Here is a 19,458-nt window from a genome sequence, read left to right on the forward strand (position 1 = left end):
GACAGAGTCCTTAAGTACACTTTCTGAGGCTCAACTGCCATTTTGGGGCTGGTTAGGGTTCGTATCCCTTTCACCAGCTGTCCTAAGCACTGGTTGAGAAGGGCATTCCCTAACCTTCCTGTTTTGGACTCCGACTCTTGTAGCCTTGTCTGCACATGGACCAATTTGAAGGCTGCAAAAATGTCCAGCTGAGCACCTACTGCATGTCCTCAAGACATGAAGACATCTTCAGGCTGAAGAAGTCCCAGACTAAAAGGTTCCTATTTTTTTGGCATTGGCAAGATCAGTGTGTGGGAAGGCACCATTGCTGTCAGCAGCTCTCAAAAGGTACCTCGAGGATCTGGATCTCAAGTGTAGAGAAGGAAAGTAGTAACCTTCCTGCAAGTTGACATAGGCAGGTCCTCACCCAGCACACACGTTTCCAGAATTGCTCTTTCAAGGCACCTGGTTTTCTTTCTGCATACACAGGCAGCTCAGCTGTCCAGGCAAGGACCCTGCCCTGTCTTGCAGAAATCAGGAGCTCAATTCTTAGGCAATGCAGCACCAACCTTTGTCTGGATCGTGCATAAATCAAGATAAATCTTGGCTTAAATGGGGGCCAAACCCAGAGAATTATTTAACCATTTTACAAAAAGCCTAACTAGAAAGACTCTTGGGATGAAAATGAGAACACATGAGACCTCATAATTTATATATGCATTAACTTCCCACTGGTGAAATTAAAATGCAAAATAGTATCTCTAAACAAAATTGTGAAGCTCTGTCCCTTGAGATAGTTAAAAATTAAATGGGCAAAGCATATACCAGAGGATCTATTCTTACCCTTGTAGGACTTTGGGCTAGATCGTAGGTATTTTCTCCCTCTCACAGCTACAATGCTGAGCTCCAAGAAAGGATTTGTCTGTGCAGTACAGTGAAGCTCAGCAATAATTACCCATTGTGCTATGTGATGAGCCATCCTTTTGGTTCTTCAGTAACCCGTGCACCTGGACTTTAACTAAAACCAAATAATATGCACAGAAAACATTTTTATGTAAGAGGAGGTGAACATCACTAAAAATCAGAGAGCCTTTGTATGGCATGCCAAACTGCTGAAGCGAAAAAATGTCTTCAGTGAAAGGGCTCAGATGTGAGCATGTTTCAGTGCACAGCTCCAGGAAAAACTCTGATAATAAATGTGAGCTTGTTATCGTTGCTTTTCAGTGGGAAGTAAAGCCGGAAGCAGGGTCGTGCTGGCTAATTGAAGCTTACATTTTCATTCAAGCACTGCATTTTAATTATAAACTGGTGACACAAGTGTCACTTAGTTCTTATCCTGTTTTAAGTGTGCATACGTATAAAAAATATTTTCAGTTATTAATTTATTCTTGTGATCATATTCATTATCCTACATTATGTCTACCAGGCACGTGTCTAATGACATGTTTGATACACGCTAATTCTTATGCCTCTTTTAATACAGGGCTTACACACACATTTTAGGCTGAACACAGTGCCAGTTGGCCACCAAAACAAGTGCACATTAATGCTATAAAATCAGCATTAGGAACTGCGTACCCATATTCTGGCCAGCTGCAACCACTTGCTCAGCCCTCCCGGGGCAGAGCCGTCATGCCAGAAAAAGGGATAACCTGTGGGAGTAGCCACATCCAGCGCTGATGTCTGGAGATGCCAACGTGAGGTCCTGGCTGCTCAGGTCTGGCCCTGATCCTGAACCACTTGCCCTTCGTCCAGCTTCTGCGTGTGAATGCTCCTCTGATCCTGCAGCCGAGGGTGTTGGCTCTTTGCATGGCCGGAGCCCTGGGTAAGACTTGGAATTCAGGTGGAAAATTTCTGGCCTCTTTTTCCTTCTCTATGGGGTTTTGCTGCTGTGTCCAAAGGCTGTCTCCAGCTAGAATGCTGCCATTTATATACAGAAATTAAAATAAAATGAGGAAAAAGGTCACTGGGAATTGGCTACCGAGAGACACAAGGTAAGTCATTAAAAGTCAGACCAGGAGTACAAGTGAAAACAAGGGGAATATCCCTAGAAAGCAAGTTATGAAGGTAAAGCTCTTTCAAAGACATCAGATGGAATGGGATAGCTATGTTTTTCCCCTCTTAATTTGCTACCAAACTATAAAGAGAATTCTATTTTAATAAGCACTACCGTAGCGGGACACTGCAAATGAATTGTTCGAATGGCTATAATTAGAAGTGATACTTGTGAGTCTAGCCCTAGCGTTATTCCCAAATACTGCATGTTTTATTTCAGGTCTTGCATCTTTAAGGATCCCAAAGCATCTCCAAAACCGTCTGCATTTGCCAGCACTAAAGGCAAGGACAAGAGGACAGGAAAGCATGCAGAGCAAAGGAGAAACGCTTACCAACTTCTGAGGCAAGCCTTCAGTCTACTGAGGAAAACCACAGGATGTTTAATCTCGTGATTAGCAGATAGTGACACAGTCTTGGATAAATATTTTTGGAAGCACCTAAGTAACTTAAAAAATTAAATCCTGTTGACTCTCAGTGCAACATGAGGTTCAAAGACAAACCACTGGAAATATGGTTAAAGTTCATAAACCACAGCCCTTGAAAAGACTGCTCATCATCTCGGAGCATCTTTTGTCGACAGACAAAAATGTGTTTTCGCAGCGGGGGGGGACGTGGACCAGCTCTGATCCAAATGCAGGGTGGGCAGATCCAAGCAGCACAAAGCCTGAGCCAAGAAACTCAGCCTCTTGCCAGGTTTATTGGCTTGGATTCAGCACACGCATAAATATAGAGGGGCTTTTGGTCTGCGTCCTACCCGTCCGTCTGGAAGAGGTTGGTCTATCTGGGAAGAGCACACTGGCGAACCCAAAATTGCTGTAATGGCAAATAACTGACAGTCTGCTGCCTGCTGGCAGGAGGATGAGGATAAACACCCAACTGGTTAGGGTTAGCAACGCTAGTTTTGAGAAGCCATTTTCAAACTGTTACTTAGCTCCCTGATTTATTAATTGATATTTTATCATGTCTAGGATAGCATTGCTTGATACCGATGTTTTCCAACAGTTCCCCTAATAAAACCCAATTGAAATCATTAATAATGTTGCTGAGCTCTAATTGTACAGAATAAACCACTGTCAGCTGGGTGTATGTCAGGTGGCAGAGCGGGTCCAGGGGATGCTAAATTTGGGAGGAAATGATGAAGAGTCTGGGGCTCTCCCTCTGCAATCGGCACTGGAAACCAAGTTACTGAAGTTCTGGCAGTTCACAATTGCCAACAAATAACCTGCCCACCACCAGCAGAGGCATATCTGGAGAATAACAATCTATTTTGGGCTATTTACTCCACTGGCTCAAGCAACAGAGCTCTGTTCAGTGAATCTGAGGGCTTCGACCCTGTTCATGATCCATGTGGATAAAAATGTGATGTGACATAATGCAACTTGCTGTTTCATCAGCTTGCTAAAAACGAAGTAACACACAAAAAACCCAACTCTAGCCAATTTTGCATTAAAATGTATGCAAGTATGTAAAGGAGCATTGCTATGGGTTACCTGAGTTTGGAAGATCCACTGGACAAAGATGATTAAAGCCCACGATTGCCATTAGTGAGTCATATACAAAGGGATATTACTAACCTTCATATCTGGCTACCCTTGAAAACTCAGTCTAAATAGCCACAAGGTCTTCCAGCGTTAAGAGTTTGCTATTTCATTTGCTTGCGGGCAGCTGAATGCTGGGGGCTGAGCTTTAAAAAACCAACAGCATGGCAATTCTTACAACAGAATTATCCAGTGTCTTGCTAATAGCCATCACTGATATTCAGTGAGCCATGAGATAGGTATGCACAGCTCTAGGATAGGTATATGCAATAAGTTGTATTTTAGATTTGATTATATTTAGGCAATGTACCTCTAGCAAGATCCTATTTCAAGTCATAATTGCGACATGTCATGGTTCCTTTTTAATGCCTTGCAGCAACAATAGATAAACTATGCCTCTGGGATGCAAGGAAGATACAATAACAATCCTAACATTATTGAATGCTATGTATTTGGGCAGGAGAAAATTTTCAGTCATCCATATTCTACAGAAAATTGCATTATTTAAAATGTATAAATGGGAGAAAACTGATCTAAAACCTCCAGCAGAGAATTGGCAGTGACTTAAAAATGGTTATTAACTAAATCTGAAAAAAAAAACCTGGCAGCTAAACAAGGGTGGTAATTCCTTGCTGAACTGGGTACCTCTCCCACTCAAACAGGGGATGCTTGTCGCTTCTGAATATCTTTGAAATATTTGGCATTATCAAGCTAACGGGACTGGCTAAGTGAGAAGCATTCAAAGGGCATAACTAAGTGGCACAATTCCAAAACAGCAATTAAAAGGCGGAATGCTTGAAAAAGAACAATAAAAGAGGTTAATTCGTATCAGGGCCTGGCAATCTGCACAGGAAATACTGTAATTCCATAACGCACTCTCCCTTCATCCATTTCTCCATACTGCGACCGCATGTTTATAATCTAGCATTCTTTTGCATATAACATTCGACAAAAAATGACTCAATTCTATTGAAGAAGAACTTACAGTGCTATTTGTAAAGTAAGCAGGAGCCTGGATAAACACATGGGAAACAAAGTAAAACAGGTAGAGAAAACAAACCTCGTACCTTTTGACAAATACAAGATTATACATTTTTCATTGGCAGGATGGCACAGAGATGCTTGAGAGTTAAGAAGAGAGATTTAAAATCCTAAATTTCTACCTGGGACAGTATCTACCAGTTCTCTAAAGAAAGACTCTCACACCATCATTGAAAAGCCGATTTAGAAGGTATCTTTTTAGCAGAAGGGAAGTTATAACATTTCAGCGAGGAGATGCAGAAAAAGAATGAGAACAAAGATGTTAAGATGACAGGATGCCACAAGAAGGAGGAGAAAGAGGGGCTGGACTATCTGCCAGGCTAAATCAAGAACTGCTTCAACACTTTCACTGCATTTGACACACACATGCAACAACTGGCAAAAATGCCCCCAGACTTGATGGGAAATCTAGCTAAAGTCAGCCTAGGCTGGGCTATCCATCCTGCGGGCAGCTTGCCCTGAGGCTTGCTATTTTGAGATATTAGAGAGGCCACTTATCATTAATATTATAATAAATCCCAGTACAGAGAAAGTCACCATCTCCAATGTTGCTGTGGTTCCCAGCACCTCTGTGTGCCCCTCAAAATAGCCAGAACAACCGCTCTGAAAGAAAAAATATGAGCTGGAGCCCAGGAAAGAGCCACCTTCCACTCTAAAATTTTGAAGGTAAAGTGAACTGATGTACTTTGAGAGTGGAGACAAATAACTAAAGGAAACAACTATCTGGGAATAGAAGAGAGAGGACAAAATATACTGTAATTTTACTGATCAAAATATGCTGAAGAAGTGAGATACTTTAGGGCAAGGCAGAAAATAGCAAGAAGCCCTGCACAGCACTGGAGCTGTCTACTGAAAACATCCTTTTGTTCTGAAGTCATAAATGTGTATCAGCCTCTCAGACATACGGGCAGTTGTGCATTTATCCTGTTTATTTTACTACTCCTGTGCATCCTGCCTTGCCATCTGTCGGTAAGAATTTGGATGCTGAACCATAAGTCTGCGACATAATAAATACCAGTAAACAGAAATCTAAAATGTAGAGAAGCACAAAGTAATGTTTGGAAGAAGCACCAGGTTTTCAGTTTGATAGTATGATTTATTTCCTGAGATGAGTCTTGGCTCAGAAAAGAAGGACCAGCAGGAAAAGGTCCAACTGAAGGGACAGATCTATGATCCCTTCTTATATTGGCTTCATATTGGCATAATTCCACTGCCTTCCTAGAAAGCAGTTAAATTTACGTAGGTGGAGAATCAGACTTAATCCTGTCCCTCAAGGAAGACATGCTTAAACACAAAATATTGCATGTATAAAACATACGTTGCAAGCAAAATGCTTCAAACCCAGTTAAAGTAGTGTTCATGCACCTTATCTGAGCTGGGCAGCCCAGTTGCCATGTCCCGGTTTCTCCACATCTTGTTTTCTCTTTTATTATTAGTATGAGAGGAAAGTGGGTGGGAAGGAAGCACAGTTATCCCTCCTAGTCAGGGGCAGAAAGATAAAGTAACTGGCCCCAAACCAGGCAGGAAACCTAGCGAAGCCCAGACCTACAAGCCCACACATCCTCCTCCTCCCTCTCCATTTACAGTTTGGGGATACAGAAATCACTGCTCGGCTCTTTGACACACAAACCACACAGACACCAACTAAATATCTGGGTGCTGAGAGGTATTAGTAACAGACTTCAAATTACACTCAGTACCTAAGTACTCATACCTCTTCAAAAGAATTAAAAATGCGATGAAAGCACTAGCCTCTCCTCCTAATATTTTTTCTTTTTTTCTGTTTCTGTAAAGATGCACAAGGCTACAGAATGGAGATATCAGATATACTCCCCTTCTCCCCCAGCTTTCTAAGGAGGTTCATGTGTTTTGTACCTGTCAAGACTCTGAGCAAAGCTACAGGTTGGACAGCAGGGCAGAAGTAATGCAGAGTGACCCAGTGAATAGGACAGGAGCCACTGGAGAAATAATTACTGTGTTGAAATTTCACAGGAACAAAAAAATACATCGTCATATTTGCCTGTTTTACCAGTTTACACTGGTGAGGGTTAGTAGAGCTGCCAGAGGCAGGGTAAGCCCTGATGAGGTGCAATGAGCTCCTGCCAGTATCTAAAAAGAGTAATAAAAGCCCATGGCAGAATCACAGAATGCTTCGGGTTGGAAGACACCTTAAAGATCATCTAGTTCCAGCCCCCCTGCCATGGGCAGGGACACCTTCCACTAGACCAGGTTGCTCAAAGCCCCGTCCAACCTGGCCTTGAACGTCAGTTAAAGGTAATGGCTGCTGGAAGAAGGCCAAAGACCACCATTATATTACACTGCAAAGGTCCCCACGAACCCCAAAATGACTTACTATGGCTCTGACAGATACTACCACACATGCCATCTGTCAACCACCTACAATATGCGGTATAATTATATACAGAATAAAAAAGTAACTATAGCACAACACAGCCACAGGTATTCTATTTGTATAAGCCAGTGCTTCCTTGACTCTTCACAAAACATTTCTGAAACCTAGGTAAGATTAATATTATCCTCATTACATCTTGCACAGAGGAAGAAGTTTTACAGCTGGATTACAAATGTGCTTTCATTGGTTTACAGCCTTCGGGGAGTATCGTTAATGCACAGAAAGTCTTTGGGTTCTAAGTTTTGCACTGGGATATCTGACATGCTGAGAGCCACGGAGAAAAACCGAAAACCTTCATGTAGCCTGATAGCTCCCTACTGGCTATATAGCAGATCGAGTTCAAGAAAGCAAATTAATTCATGAAAGCGACATATATTCAGGCAATTAGCTTCAGATCCCTGTTTCATAGAGCGTCTCAGGAAGAATGGATGTTTTGTTACATCAATATGGTCATTTGAGACCCTCTGTTCCAAATGTTCAGAGGTGCATTTAGGAGTTTCGTGCTTTTTTTATTTGAGAAGAGAATAGGTAATGCCTTAAACCATCTTCTGCTGACCGTTTCTCCAGAACAAAATTTCTCAGTATTTTAAAATATGTTATGCTATGGACAATGTTTTGAAGAGATTGAACTCTGCATCCCTAAAGATCGCTCCAAATTCAGAAACTCTCTCTAGCAAAAGGAATGCTCTTGAAAAAAATTAACCTAAAAAGGCTGTCAAAAATCACTCTATCAGTTGCTGGCAAAACTGCACTGCTTCAAACACTGTTACAAAGGTGACACTGGAGCTCTAAGAATTGCTTTTAGAAACAGTGAGTGCAGCACAGACACTTTCTCAGCAGCACGTGTTTTACCAAGGAAACGGAGATGGTATGAGCAGGATGTATGGAAAGAAAGAATGAAAACATGGACTGAATCTCAGAAAACTGTTTACATTTGTTTTGAAAGATTCATGGATAACAGATCACTCTTCAGGACCTATAATGCATGTACAAAATACATATATGTTGTCCTAGAAAGAGACTACAACACAGACAGGGCAAGTTTTTCATAGCAGAGACACCCATTTGTGCATTCTCCATTTGCAGCTCCCTTCTCTCTTAGTGTGAATACAGGCTCACATGCCTGTAAAGTCCGAGAAGACCAACCATCTCTTAACGTGCCTGTGGATACAACCTCCAAGGCAGGTCATGTCTGATACTGAAGTGATGTAACGTTTGCTCTTCGACAAATAAAACTTCAGCAACAGCATCTGAATATAAAGTCTGCATTGTATTTAGTTTATTGCAAATCGTGGTGGTGCTAGGACTTCATAGCTCTGCTTTGGGAATACTAAAGAATATTCCTTCTTTTTGGATAAGCCGTGAATTTGCAGTATTGATGGATAGCAGCCTTCCTTTATTTGCTTGCCTCAAACATTTGTATAAGCATTTTTATTTTGTTTTCAAGAGTATCCATGGAAGCAGCGCATGCGCACGCTGCAGTTCCCATGTTTGTGCGCATTCATCCAAGCCGGAAGACTCACAAATAATTGTGCAAATGTGCGTTTGTGCAAGTTTTTAAGTCATAAATGATTTACTCGATCCTTCCTCCCAATCATAAATGTTCCAACCACCCAGTCAGGAAGGACGCATGGTTCCACATGAATTAAATAACCAATTGCACCACTCGAAAAGTAAATGGCAAACAGGGAATACTAAAAGCAGTAGACACAATGGGTTCAAAGAGATTCATATGCTGAAGTGTTTAATAAAATACTCTTTGAATAAATTTAAATTACAAGTACATTACTTGATTTCATATCTTGATGTCAGAGAGCCTGCAGAGCTCTCTATTGCAAGCTGTCCTATTAACTTCAGCACGATTGTTCACCAAGATAAGCAGTTTCAGTGGATAAAGTGGTGTTTTTAAAATATTTTTTTTTCTAGGCAAATATTTTAACAGCAGATCCTGCTTATAAGTAAGACTGTGCAAGGCTTACATAGTTGTGCTGCACATTTACTATAGGAATAGGGGCTGCTGGAAAAATAATGGTGGTTTAACCTCTTCTCTCTCAGGTTAGCTTGACCATGAAATGATTGTTCATAAGACACAGCATTTGCTGTGTTTCCAAGACTCTGTTCTGCACCATCTTGACAGGGACCCACAGCTTGTGACAACTACCATAGCTCGAGTGTGGACACGGGATGTAAGAGCAGCCACTTGAAATGGGGCTGATTTGTTCTTATTATTAATTTGTGGGTTGGGGTGCAGATTTCAGGTGTGTATGGCTGCATGGGGGCTTCATCAAAAACTTCTTACTCCAGTGACAGTTTAACTTTAGCTGTCAAAAGTGCAGTTATTGTAGATGCCGTGGCCGCAGAAAACCAAACCCCAGCTTTTCCAGGGAGTCCCTGGGCCATTTTACTGCAGAGGCCCAGTCGAATCACATCCACTTCTGCTATACGCACATGCAGACCAAGAATTATTTTAAACAGTTTCCTACCTAAGGCAATTATCTTGGATAGAAGTTTTTAAAATCCATGTAAAAATACTGCTATTATTTAAAATCCACTCAATGAGCCTCCTACCTCCACCTTTGACAAACATGCTAAAAGAACAAAATCGGGATTATACAGGCAAGAATTTGACTGATGTATCATTAACGCTACTTCATGAGTGACTAAGCTCCATAGTAGTATCAACTACTAGTACTGAAACATGACTTCATCCCCAAGACAACTGCAGCTCTAAACAAAGACAATATGCTGGATCCCTAAACTGTATCACTCCAGTTACCATTACAATGCTAATTTGTTGTAAAATGTTGTCTCAAAGAAGAAAAACAGGAAAACATTGAGGAACACCTAATAATTTGATCAGAAGGTTATTCTTCTCCATTCTGTTTCAACAATTTTGTTTGAAATCTTGAGAATTGGGGATACTGAACAGGTGATGGTTCAAAATCCAGAATACAGGTTGTTTTATGGATATAGTTGAGAAACATTTTAAATGGAAAGTTTCAACTGACCTGAAATTTACTCCACAAAACGCTTTATTCATGTCAAAAGCAATCTGAGAGGCCGTTTAAAGTATTTTCAGCTTTTGCACATTTGCCTCTTAGGTTTGTCTTTTTGAGATAAGAGCGAAATGGTGCTTAAAACCATTAAAATAAATTAAGTAGGTTTTTGTAATTATTACTCCAAAACACAAAAAGAGTTCTAAAAATAGGTTTGAAGCCAGACCATTTAATCACATATAAAAATCTATAACTGAAATTATTTTCTTGCTGTGTATCTTCTCAGAGTTGCAACTGTTATGTTGATTTTACTAAAAGACCCATCCACTCCGAAGGCGTGATGCTCTGAAACAATCAAGGGGGTGTTGTTTTAAATCAGCTTCTAAAAATGGTTTTATTATATTATGAAACAAAGGAACCTTTCCATGGTGAAATCAAAGTCCCATGATATGGTTTAAAATATGAATACTTTAATGTATCTATAGATTTTATCTTACAAAGACAGAACATACTGAAAATGTAGGAGAGAATGTAGTCTCTGTTCCTCATATCTGTGAACAGATGACAGCTTTCTCAAATTGTCCATTCTTAGCACATATTTGACAACTTTAAAATTTGTAACTTTGTAATTCGATTAAGAGCATTTGAATTTTGAGCAGAAAAGCTCAATTGCTGTTGGATAGATGGGTCCCATGAAATGCTTTTTTGCCCCCTGAATTGATAAGGATTCAAGGTCCACTTGCACACAACTGCTGGGTGCAGTTTTTCAGCAAATACCCTTGCAAATAAAACGTGCTCAGGAAGGCACAGGCGCTGCCCCACTGGTGCAATGAGACCCGAGATCAGCCAGCAGTACTGGGCACTGTTTGCAACGCTGCCCATTTCTCATGACTTCACTGACTTCTTTTTTTAAAAATGAAGTTCTGACTTAAGCCCAGTTGAAAACAAGGCAAAAATTCCACCACTTCCAGCCAAAGCTGCACTTCATTTCTATGAATGAGATTCCTGGAAGACCACACAGAAATCCTGACTTTGGGAAACTCAGGGATTTCTCTCAGAGATGACAGGCCCAGTCTAGCAGAGCAAGCTCAGCAACTCCTGCAAGATGCAAACAAACTTATTTTCTGTGGAAAACAGAGTCTGAAGACGCTAGAACAAGCTCAGTGAAGATCACAAGATTCGGTTCAAGTGGAGGATGCTCAGCATCTCTCAAGCAAACTCAGGAGCTCTCAGATGCAAGCCCTCATTTTCCAGCTGTCATAAAAGCCCATATCTAGAGTTAGATTTCCTGTAGGAGTCATAAAGTCAAGCATTATTATTACCCATAAACCTTCACATTTCAGTAATACTTTCTCTCTTTATTGTCTAAAAATATTTCCTTGTCCTACAGCTATTCTACGTATGCATACTACTATTAGCTAGCAAATCTGATATTTTAAGAAAATAATGATGTCACACTGTAGCCTTAAATTGTTAGCAAAAGGAAAAGATGAGAACAGACGTGAGGATGAGGTGCTTCTACCATGGCACAGCCCTTTCTGGGGAGAAAAAACCCTCTGAATACAGACTCTGAACTATAGCTGGGCTCGTCTGGGCTGAGCTGTCTGTCAGTTAGAATAAACCTGGAAACCAGGTTTGTAAAGTTCATGTGTGCTAAGTTGTGCTGATGGAATGAGGTGCACTGCAGCCGATATGCCAAGCGCATTACTGTGGGAAGAAAGACTCGAGCGTACCCCCACCCCCACGAGCCACAAAGCAGCTCGGCAAAAGTCAACAGCTTTCCTCTATGCTCTCTCCCTTTTATCCAGCATCACGGAGGCTCTGTTAGCTTTTGTGTGGTGGGAATGGACCCAGTGGGTGAGGGGTTCAGGGCCACCGTGGCCCTGGCCCCCACTGCCAGCGCCTGCCCGCGGCGTGTCCCTTTCCTGGGGATGTGCTGGTTTCCCACGGTCCGAGCTCCGCGCGCTCGCCTGACAGATGTTGTTTCCCATCTGGGCTTTCCGATCTGCAATGCCAAATCCTTCAAACACCCATGTGGTTCTTTGTCCCGGTAGTTACCCACCGCGCCTTCTCTACAACTCCATTTTCAGAGAGGGAGCCACATGTTTGGCCTCTGCGGGCAACGGGGTGTCCTGCCTCAGCCACTAAAACACGTATCTTTTTATTTGTTAATATTATCCAGCCCGACCCTTGGGTTGTATTAAATAACCCCGAGTCCACACTAAAGCACTTGAACAGTAGCAACATCTTCGCCCAGGTTCCCAGCATCTCTGTCTGAGGGTAGAGGGGAGGAACTTGGCTTTCCGCTGTCCTGCCCGAGAGCTGTGGCTGAGCCCCAAGGCCCCTGAGGCCAAAGCCCCGGGGGGTCCCCAGCCTCGAAGCCTGCAGGGCTCAGATGCGCCCCAAAGGACCAAAAAGTCCCGAACCCGCCAGGAGCCCCCCCAAAAGCCCTGAAGTCCCGGGGAGGCGGCGGGAGTGAGGCGAAGGGGGGGGGGAGCCGCGGAGAGAGGTCGCCCCCCTGGGCAGAGCTCCCCCGGGCAGAGCTCCGCATCCCGCCGCCCGGTTCCCATGGCAATCTCGGAGATGCCGGTTGCCACGGTAACGCCATCCTCCTCCTCGGCCGTGTCCGAGGCAGCGGCGCGGCTCCGGCTGGGCTCTGCCCGGCGGCTCCGGGCGCGCAGCCGGGTCCCCCCCGGGAAGTTGCTTCTTCCCCTCCCTGCCCGCGGCGCGGCCCCCCCCGGTACCTTCGAGGCAGCAGATCCTCCAGAGCCCCGAGTGCGTGAGATCGCCCCGCGCCCGCCGCGGCGGCCCCTGCGCCTCGTCCGTCGTGATGTTGGTGCCGTTGCAGATGTGGGCGCTGGAGTAGAGCCAGTAGTCGGTGCCGATGGCGATGGCCATGAGGCTGAAGGCGGCGAAAGCGCCTACCGTGGTCAGCAGCATCTGGACGCCACGGTCACACCACACCATGGTGCTTCATAGTCCCCGCACGGGCGCGGGGGGCCGCACGACACCGCCCGGCAGCCGCCGCCGCCCGCGGGAGGGAGCCGAGTCACGGGGCGGGGGGCGGAGGCGGCGGCGGGGGTGGGGGGGGGGGGGGGCGGGAGGGGAGAGGATGGGAGGGGAGGGGAAGGGGAGGGATGGGGGGGGCAGCCGCTCGCCGCCGCCGCGGGGCCGGGCTCCGCCGCCCCGCCCCGGCAGGGAGGGAGGGGCCGCCCGGGAATGGTGTGGGGGGGTGGAGGGGGGGGGGGACGGGGACGACCCGGTCGCCCCTCGACGTGCTGCCGCCCCGGCCCGCAGCTCCCGACCCGCAGCCGGAGCATCGCTCGGCTCCTTTGGTGGTGGCGGCGAGAGCGCGGTGCCCCGTCCGAAGTGGCACCTCCCCGGGGCAAGGAAGGGGAGAGCGTGGGCGAGTCCGGCCCGCGACCCCCCCACGGCTCCGCCACTGCCGGAGCTGGGCTGGAGGTCGGGAGGGTGCTGCCCACCCGGTGGGTGCAGGGCTCTGCACCCTGACGGCCGTGGCGCGGGTGGGTTACGCGCACCCTCCGCCCGCTGCCCGGGGAATCACCGTAGAAAGGTGCCCGGAGCGGTGGGGACGAAGTGCTGCGGCCCCAGGGAGAGCGGCCGCCTCGTCGGGGAGCTGCAGCCGGGCAAACGGGGGGGTTTAGCCACGATTTCCTCCCGCAGCCTCACTCTGCGAATAGTTACGCAAGGAGGTTGTAGGCAAGTATTTGGGTTGCTGGTTTTCTCCTCTTTGGAAGGGGATGCAGAGAATCCAGCACCTGAAAATATTTCCCTTCGGAAAACCAAGGGGAGAAATATCTACACCATTTTTTATCGTGTTACCCTGCCTTCCACCCCTGACTCCCATCACTGCGAGTTGACAAGCCAGTCCTGCCTCCACCTCATCCGAGTGACAAGCCAGATGAATGGGAAGCCTTCCTGATCAGCTAATGCATTTGTGTGGAGGGAATGTGGCAGCACACCACCAGTTTTATGTATATGAATTAGGGAGTGGGAGGACAAGAGCTACAAACCTCGAGAAATACAGCGCTCTTCCCGAGCAGTGCGTGGATGGCTGCAGGTGCTTGTGTGACTCCACCGCTCAGCATACCAACGCAGAGATGCTTTTCAGCTGCTCGTACTTTTCATAAAAACTGGGAAAGCAAAAAAGCAAATACAAATTAAAAGCTGGTCTTCATTTCACGGAGACCTCGGCAAATTGCTCAGACATGAAGCCTGTGAGCATAGAAGAGCTCCAAAGTTAGATGCTTGGTTTAAGCATGTAAATTATGCTTTGCTTTTCAGTTGTACTTTGTAGGTCTATCGGTGCCTTTGCAAAATCACCTTCTAAATGAATGTCTCCATTAGGGATAGAAGAATGAAGTCAGGTAAACTCAAAAGCAGAGTGAAGCCTCGTTCAGAAAAACTGGATCGAGCATTTAAGTTTAATGAGGTTCAACAAACTTCTCATTTAAAATATATGTTTGTACCTCTGGGCTTTGGGGGTTTGGACAGAGTGGGAAAATGAGATACTGAAACAGCAGGAGAGAAGCTATTTCCATAGCTTTTTAAACCTATCGAGCCTTAATTAATATTATTTATTTGTATTACTGTACTGCCTGAGAGAGCTGCTTATGGCTGGCTCTCCACAGCAAGGAGCAGGGAAAGGGCTGGGTGGGCTGGAACCAGGGCAGGGGTCCCACTCGGCACAGAAATATCCTCCTCGAGTGCTCCCAGTCCAGAGGTGCGAGGAGGGACATGATGAATGGTGGTGGGTCTGGGGGGCTCTCAGCAGCCTCTGCCAGCAGGAAGGGGACACACCACTGCAGGGTTTTCCATGGGCTCAGAGCCACCAGCCCTGCGGCAACCCAACCCTATTGATTGTGCAAGGTACATTAACAGAATTTATTAATTAAATCTCTTGCTCCTCTTCCTCCCCCTGCATTTTTGCAAAGAAAACGATTGCTTCTGTTTCTACTGCCCTGTGAGAAATAACTCAGGCTCCTAAAGGGTTACAGAGAAGCATCCAAGGCAGACAATCATTTTCTGCCCAAGCTATCTTCTTTAGTTTAAAAATGTTCTCTATTCTTTTGAAATGCATGAAGTAGATTGTGGGAGAGCTAATATTATATTCCACTACTGAAAGCTGGTGGAGTATTTTACATTGATGTCTGGCTCTAGTGATTTTCTAAGGATTTTGAATTCATTAAATCCAACCATTGAATAATCTCCATTTGTGGCGGAAGGAAGGCAGAAGTGCTTATGCTCTTCAATAGCAAAAAAGCATGTAGTCTTTTCTTAAATGCAAAAGCTATCTGACCCACTACATGTAGTAAAGGTTGCCCATCATGTAACCTTTGATTGCAGACTTTGCTTATGATACAGCCTTATAATACTGCCATTGAATGTAGCAGTAGAGCAGCCTTGGCAGGGTGTTTTGCACTGCAGTAGCATCCTCCGTCCTCAATCAGAATTAAGACCCAATTGTTGCAAGCTCAAACCAGAGACAGAAGCTCACGACGATGAGAAGAGAGAGCCCCACAGCTTCTCCCTGTAATTTAGCCCCCCACCCCAAATGACACTGTGCAAGGGCGAGTGTCCAAATTCAGAAATGTTTTTCACACTGGAGAAACAGAAACTTGAAACAGAATTGGTTTGATTCCTTGAAGTTATTGTTCAAAGCTTTAAACGAAATCCCGTGCCTGATCATTTTGTTTCTGAACTGAATAACAGTTACTTTGGATATGAAACTTTGGCTTTAAATGAATTCAGTGAGAGCTGTCACTAACAAAATCCTGCCCCAGAGACACCACTGGTATCAGAAGAAAACTGCAAGATGTTACCATTTAGCATTACTGCTTCTGCTGCTAAGTGTCAAACACATTGACTTTAATAGATTAGGCTTTTTTTTAATTTTAAATCTATCATCTAGAAAAATAACACTAGAATTTCACTAAAAGAAACTTTTGGAAATTGCTCAAGAAACACTCAAGAGAGCTCTTTCTCGGAATGAAAATAATCACTTCAGTTAAATAGAGCTTTTGATGTAGATACAGTCTAACCATCATCAAAGCCTCGAACAGATATTTCATCCTCCCTTGTCCTTTCTCAGCTTTTAGCTCTATGCAAGTGAGAATGAATTTTAACATCCAAGAATGTTCTAAAGCTATAAGGACATCTATATAATTGACTATTGTAATCTCCTATGGGTTGTGATATCTTTCCTATCTAATTCAATGCTGATACTAGGAAAAAAATAATCATTAATACTTTCCTTCAGAGTAGGAAGAACTGGAGAAATGTTTCATACATTTTGTACAGTGTCAGATAATCTCCTTTTATACACAGGGCAGTGCTGGGATTCGATTCAACTCGCCAGATTAGCAGCAGAGCTTCACAAGTGCAAAGATCTCCAGCCCGAGCAGAGGACCTTGCAAGAATATGGGATGTGGCAGAAGATATCAGTTATGCACAGCTATGTTTAAGAAGGAGTAATATTAAAGTTGTTCATGGAACTATATTTTCATATACCTTGGATCAGATCTTGGAGGTTAGTGTGATACCAGCTGAAGTGCATTAGGAGACCTTTGCAGAACTGGATCCAAATGAATTGCCAAGCTCATAATTCTGTGGCAAAACAGCTGAATTCACTTCTGAGGGCTGGTACAGTACCTGACCTATCGATCCACCTATTCCTTCTATGAGCATTCATCATATATTGCAAAGACATAGTGTCTTTCACCTCTGAGGACCCCACTCTGTGTGGAGGGTCTTCTTCCTCCAGCAAGGGAAGGTTGGCAGAGAAGTCACCTTCACATTTCAGAGTTGAGTCTAGAAAAAGGTGAACCTGAATTTTGCCTGAGGAGTTACAAAGCTGAATTTCTTTTTTAGTCCGATAAAAGATCACCTGAAGTCAGCATGAATAGTTTCAGATTGTCCTTCAGAGCTGAAGAAATGGTAATCTTAAAGGAAAAATATTGTCATTCTCTTGCCACTTGAGGGACAACATCTTGGCTTCGATTCTATTATTCCTTTTAATATATTAAATATTCTTTGGCTTAGTCATGGGAAGCAAAGCAACACAACTGCTTTCTAATAAATAAAATGTGCTCAGAAGCAACTCTGAAGCTTTCCAGATAACTGCATTTTGAGTTTGCCAGGAAGCCAGATGCTGCTATTGGAAAAGTAGCTGCTATGGTTTGTCATCTGAGCCTAGAAATTGATACCCAAGAATGATATGATGAGACAGACTCGATGACAGCACTGCTCTTTCTATAAATAATTTGAAGAAAAGATTTTTTCATTTAAAAAAAAAAAAGTCTCTTTTGCTAGAGACTTGCACAGCAAACCAGAAAATTAAAAAGGATAGGCACGCTGTGTTTGAATAGGGCCATCAAAGGAACATGATATACACAATTTATAGAAGAATATATAGCAGCTCTCACACATTTTACACTACATAGGCTGTATTTTTCCCATAATACCAATAGTTATGAAACTCATTATCTTTTTGACAATGGGGAAATGGAATATTATTCCTTTACTTGCTTGATCATGTCAAATGTCAAAGCAAATTATGAATGCTTGTCCTTCAAATACTCATCCCTCCTGGTAAGATATTAAATATCAATAGCGTTCACATTCAGCTACAGAATGAACTAATATTGCACACATCTCACAGATCTAAAGTTCACTGTGCCCGTTACCTGTCATGCGATTTCATCTCTCAAGTCCTACCTCTTGTCCATGTCCTAAGAGCTGGGAAATTCACTGCAGTGCTAAATGCCACATTAAACATTATCTGAGTACGAGTTAAAACTGTGAGCAGGGGTTAAACAGGAGTCTAAAGTGTTAAAAAGGGAGTGGGAGAAAGAACAAAGGGTTAATAGGACTAGAGCCTTGATTTCACATCACAGTTTCAAAGGATTTAGAGAGGCAGTACCACTGCAGGAAGTTTCTAGACCTGCTAGAAGTGCAGGGAAAAAACTCATTATCTTTTTGATGGTGGAGAAACACATGTGCTGACTGAGGGTTCATCCAGTCAAGGTACTACTGGAACGAGCTGTGCTTGTTCTCAGGACAGCGACAAGAGGGAAATACAAATTCTCCTTGGGAATATGGTACAATGAGAGGGGGGGAGTGGGGAAAGGAAGAAAAAAATGCCTGTGAGGTTTTCTCATTCCACTCAGTCAGTTCTAAGGAATAATTACACACCTGTAAACAGCCCAGCAACAGGCTATTTATGCTGTACAAACACACACACAGCTACTCCGAACAAACTTCAGACAGACTAAAAGATGAAATAGGGAGTCGGGTGTCACCGTGATTGATTGCACTTCTGAGGGCTCTCTCCAAGCCCACGCGTGTGTCTGTGCACCCTGCTGACCACTACCAGGACTCCGAGCACCAATTCCTAATCACCCCACAAACAAAGAAACATTAGTCTCTTTAATGTCCTTTTTTTTTTTTTTAAAAAAATAAAAATTCCTCTTTCAAATAGATGTGCCTTCTCAGACCTAAGGGAGAAGGTGCTGTAGCAGAGTGGCATGGTGAGACTCACCAAAGTCACATGAAGTACGAAATGAGGCAATCTGTTGGGGAGGTTATTGCCTCTGAAACAGTGCATCACCCTGGCACCCAGAGGATGGAGGAGAATTACCCCTGGCCAGCGAAAGGGAAATTGCTTGCTGCACTCAGCTTGCATTTTAACCTGAAAAAAAGGGCTTCAGTGGGAACATGTTAGGAAGCGGATTGAGTGAAACAGGTTTTTAGGATAAGTCTTAAATACTTACATCAATCATGATAACTTGCTGCACTGAATTTATCTCCTAAGCTGCCTAAAGTAAATTCCTCAGATCTGTCTGAATAATTTTGAGCTGATAATGCGGCTTTCGAGAAGGAAGGCTGTTGCCCAGTGAAAGGATTTTCTCATTAGAATTTCAGCCGATTATTCACCAGAGAGATGGTCTTTCGGGAGCACACCCTGGCAGCTCCCTTGGAAAAGTTTTATAAACGCTCAGTCTACTAAGAAAGGAAATTGGATGGTAAAATTAAAGCTAGTCATTACTTCTGAGAGGTCAGTGATGGAACAAACATCCAAAAGACTGAGGATTATCTGATCTTCCCTGTGCTCCCGTTCTTTTCTACACAAGAGAGCAGGAAATCCTTTTAGATCAGCCTGCTGCGACAGCTGGAACTGCAGTCTGTGGTGCTGAGCACAACTTACCACAAACATGCTCCTGATCAGATGTTTGTAGCACTTATGAGTCTGAAGACCTGGTTTTCCACAGAATCACTCTTGGGAGATGAATATTGAACCAGATAATCAAAGCTTTACCATGAGACACCCTACTCCACTGGACTGAGCTTATCTAAACCAAGAGACTTTAAGCCTGTCTCTGTCAAGGATTTCTCATTTCATTGCGCTTTTCCACAT

At 43.9% G+C, this 19,458-nt stretch overlaps 1 protein-coding gene across 1 annotated transcript in view; it reads right to left on the bottom strand.

Annotated features, from left to right (window-relative positions):
- The window catches only part of CACNG4 (calcium voltage-gated channel auxiliary subunit gamma 4), a 43,798-nt gene extending 30,746 nt beyond the window's left edge, over positions 1–13,052 (bottom strand). Inside the window, exon 1 of the mRNA XM_074847526.1 lies at positions 12,767–13,052. Coding sequence (XP_074703627.1) covers positions 12,767–12,989 — 223 coding nt within the window. The 5' untranslated portion in view covers positions 12,990–13,052. The remainder of the gene's footprint in view (positions 1–12,766) is intronic.
- Positions 13,053–19,458: the final 6,406 nt, after the last annotated feature.

The sequence above is a fragment of the Strix aluco genome, chromosome 21 (genome assembly GCF_031877795.1).
Source record: "Strix aluco isolate bStrAlu1 chromosome 21, bStrAlu1.hap1, whole genome shotgun sequence".
Lineage (NCBI taxonomy): Eukaryota > Metazoa > Chordata > Aves > Strigiformes > Strigidae > Strix > Strix aluco.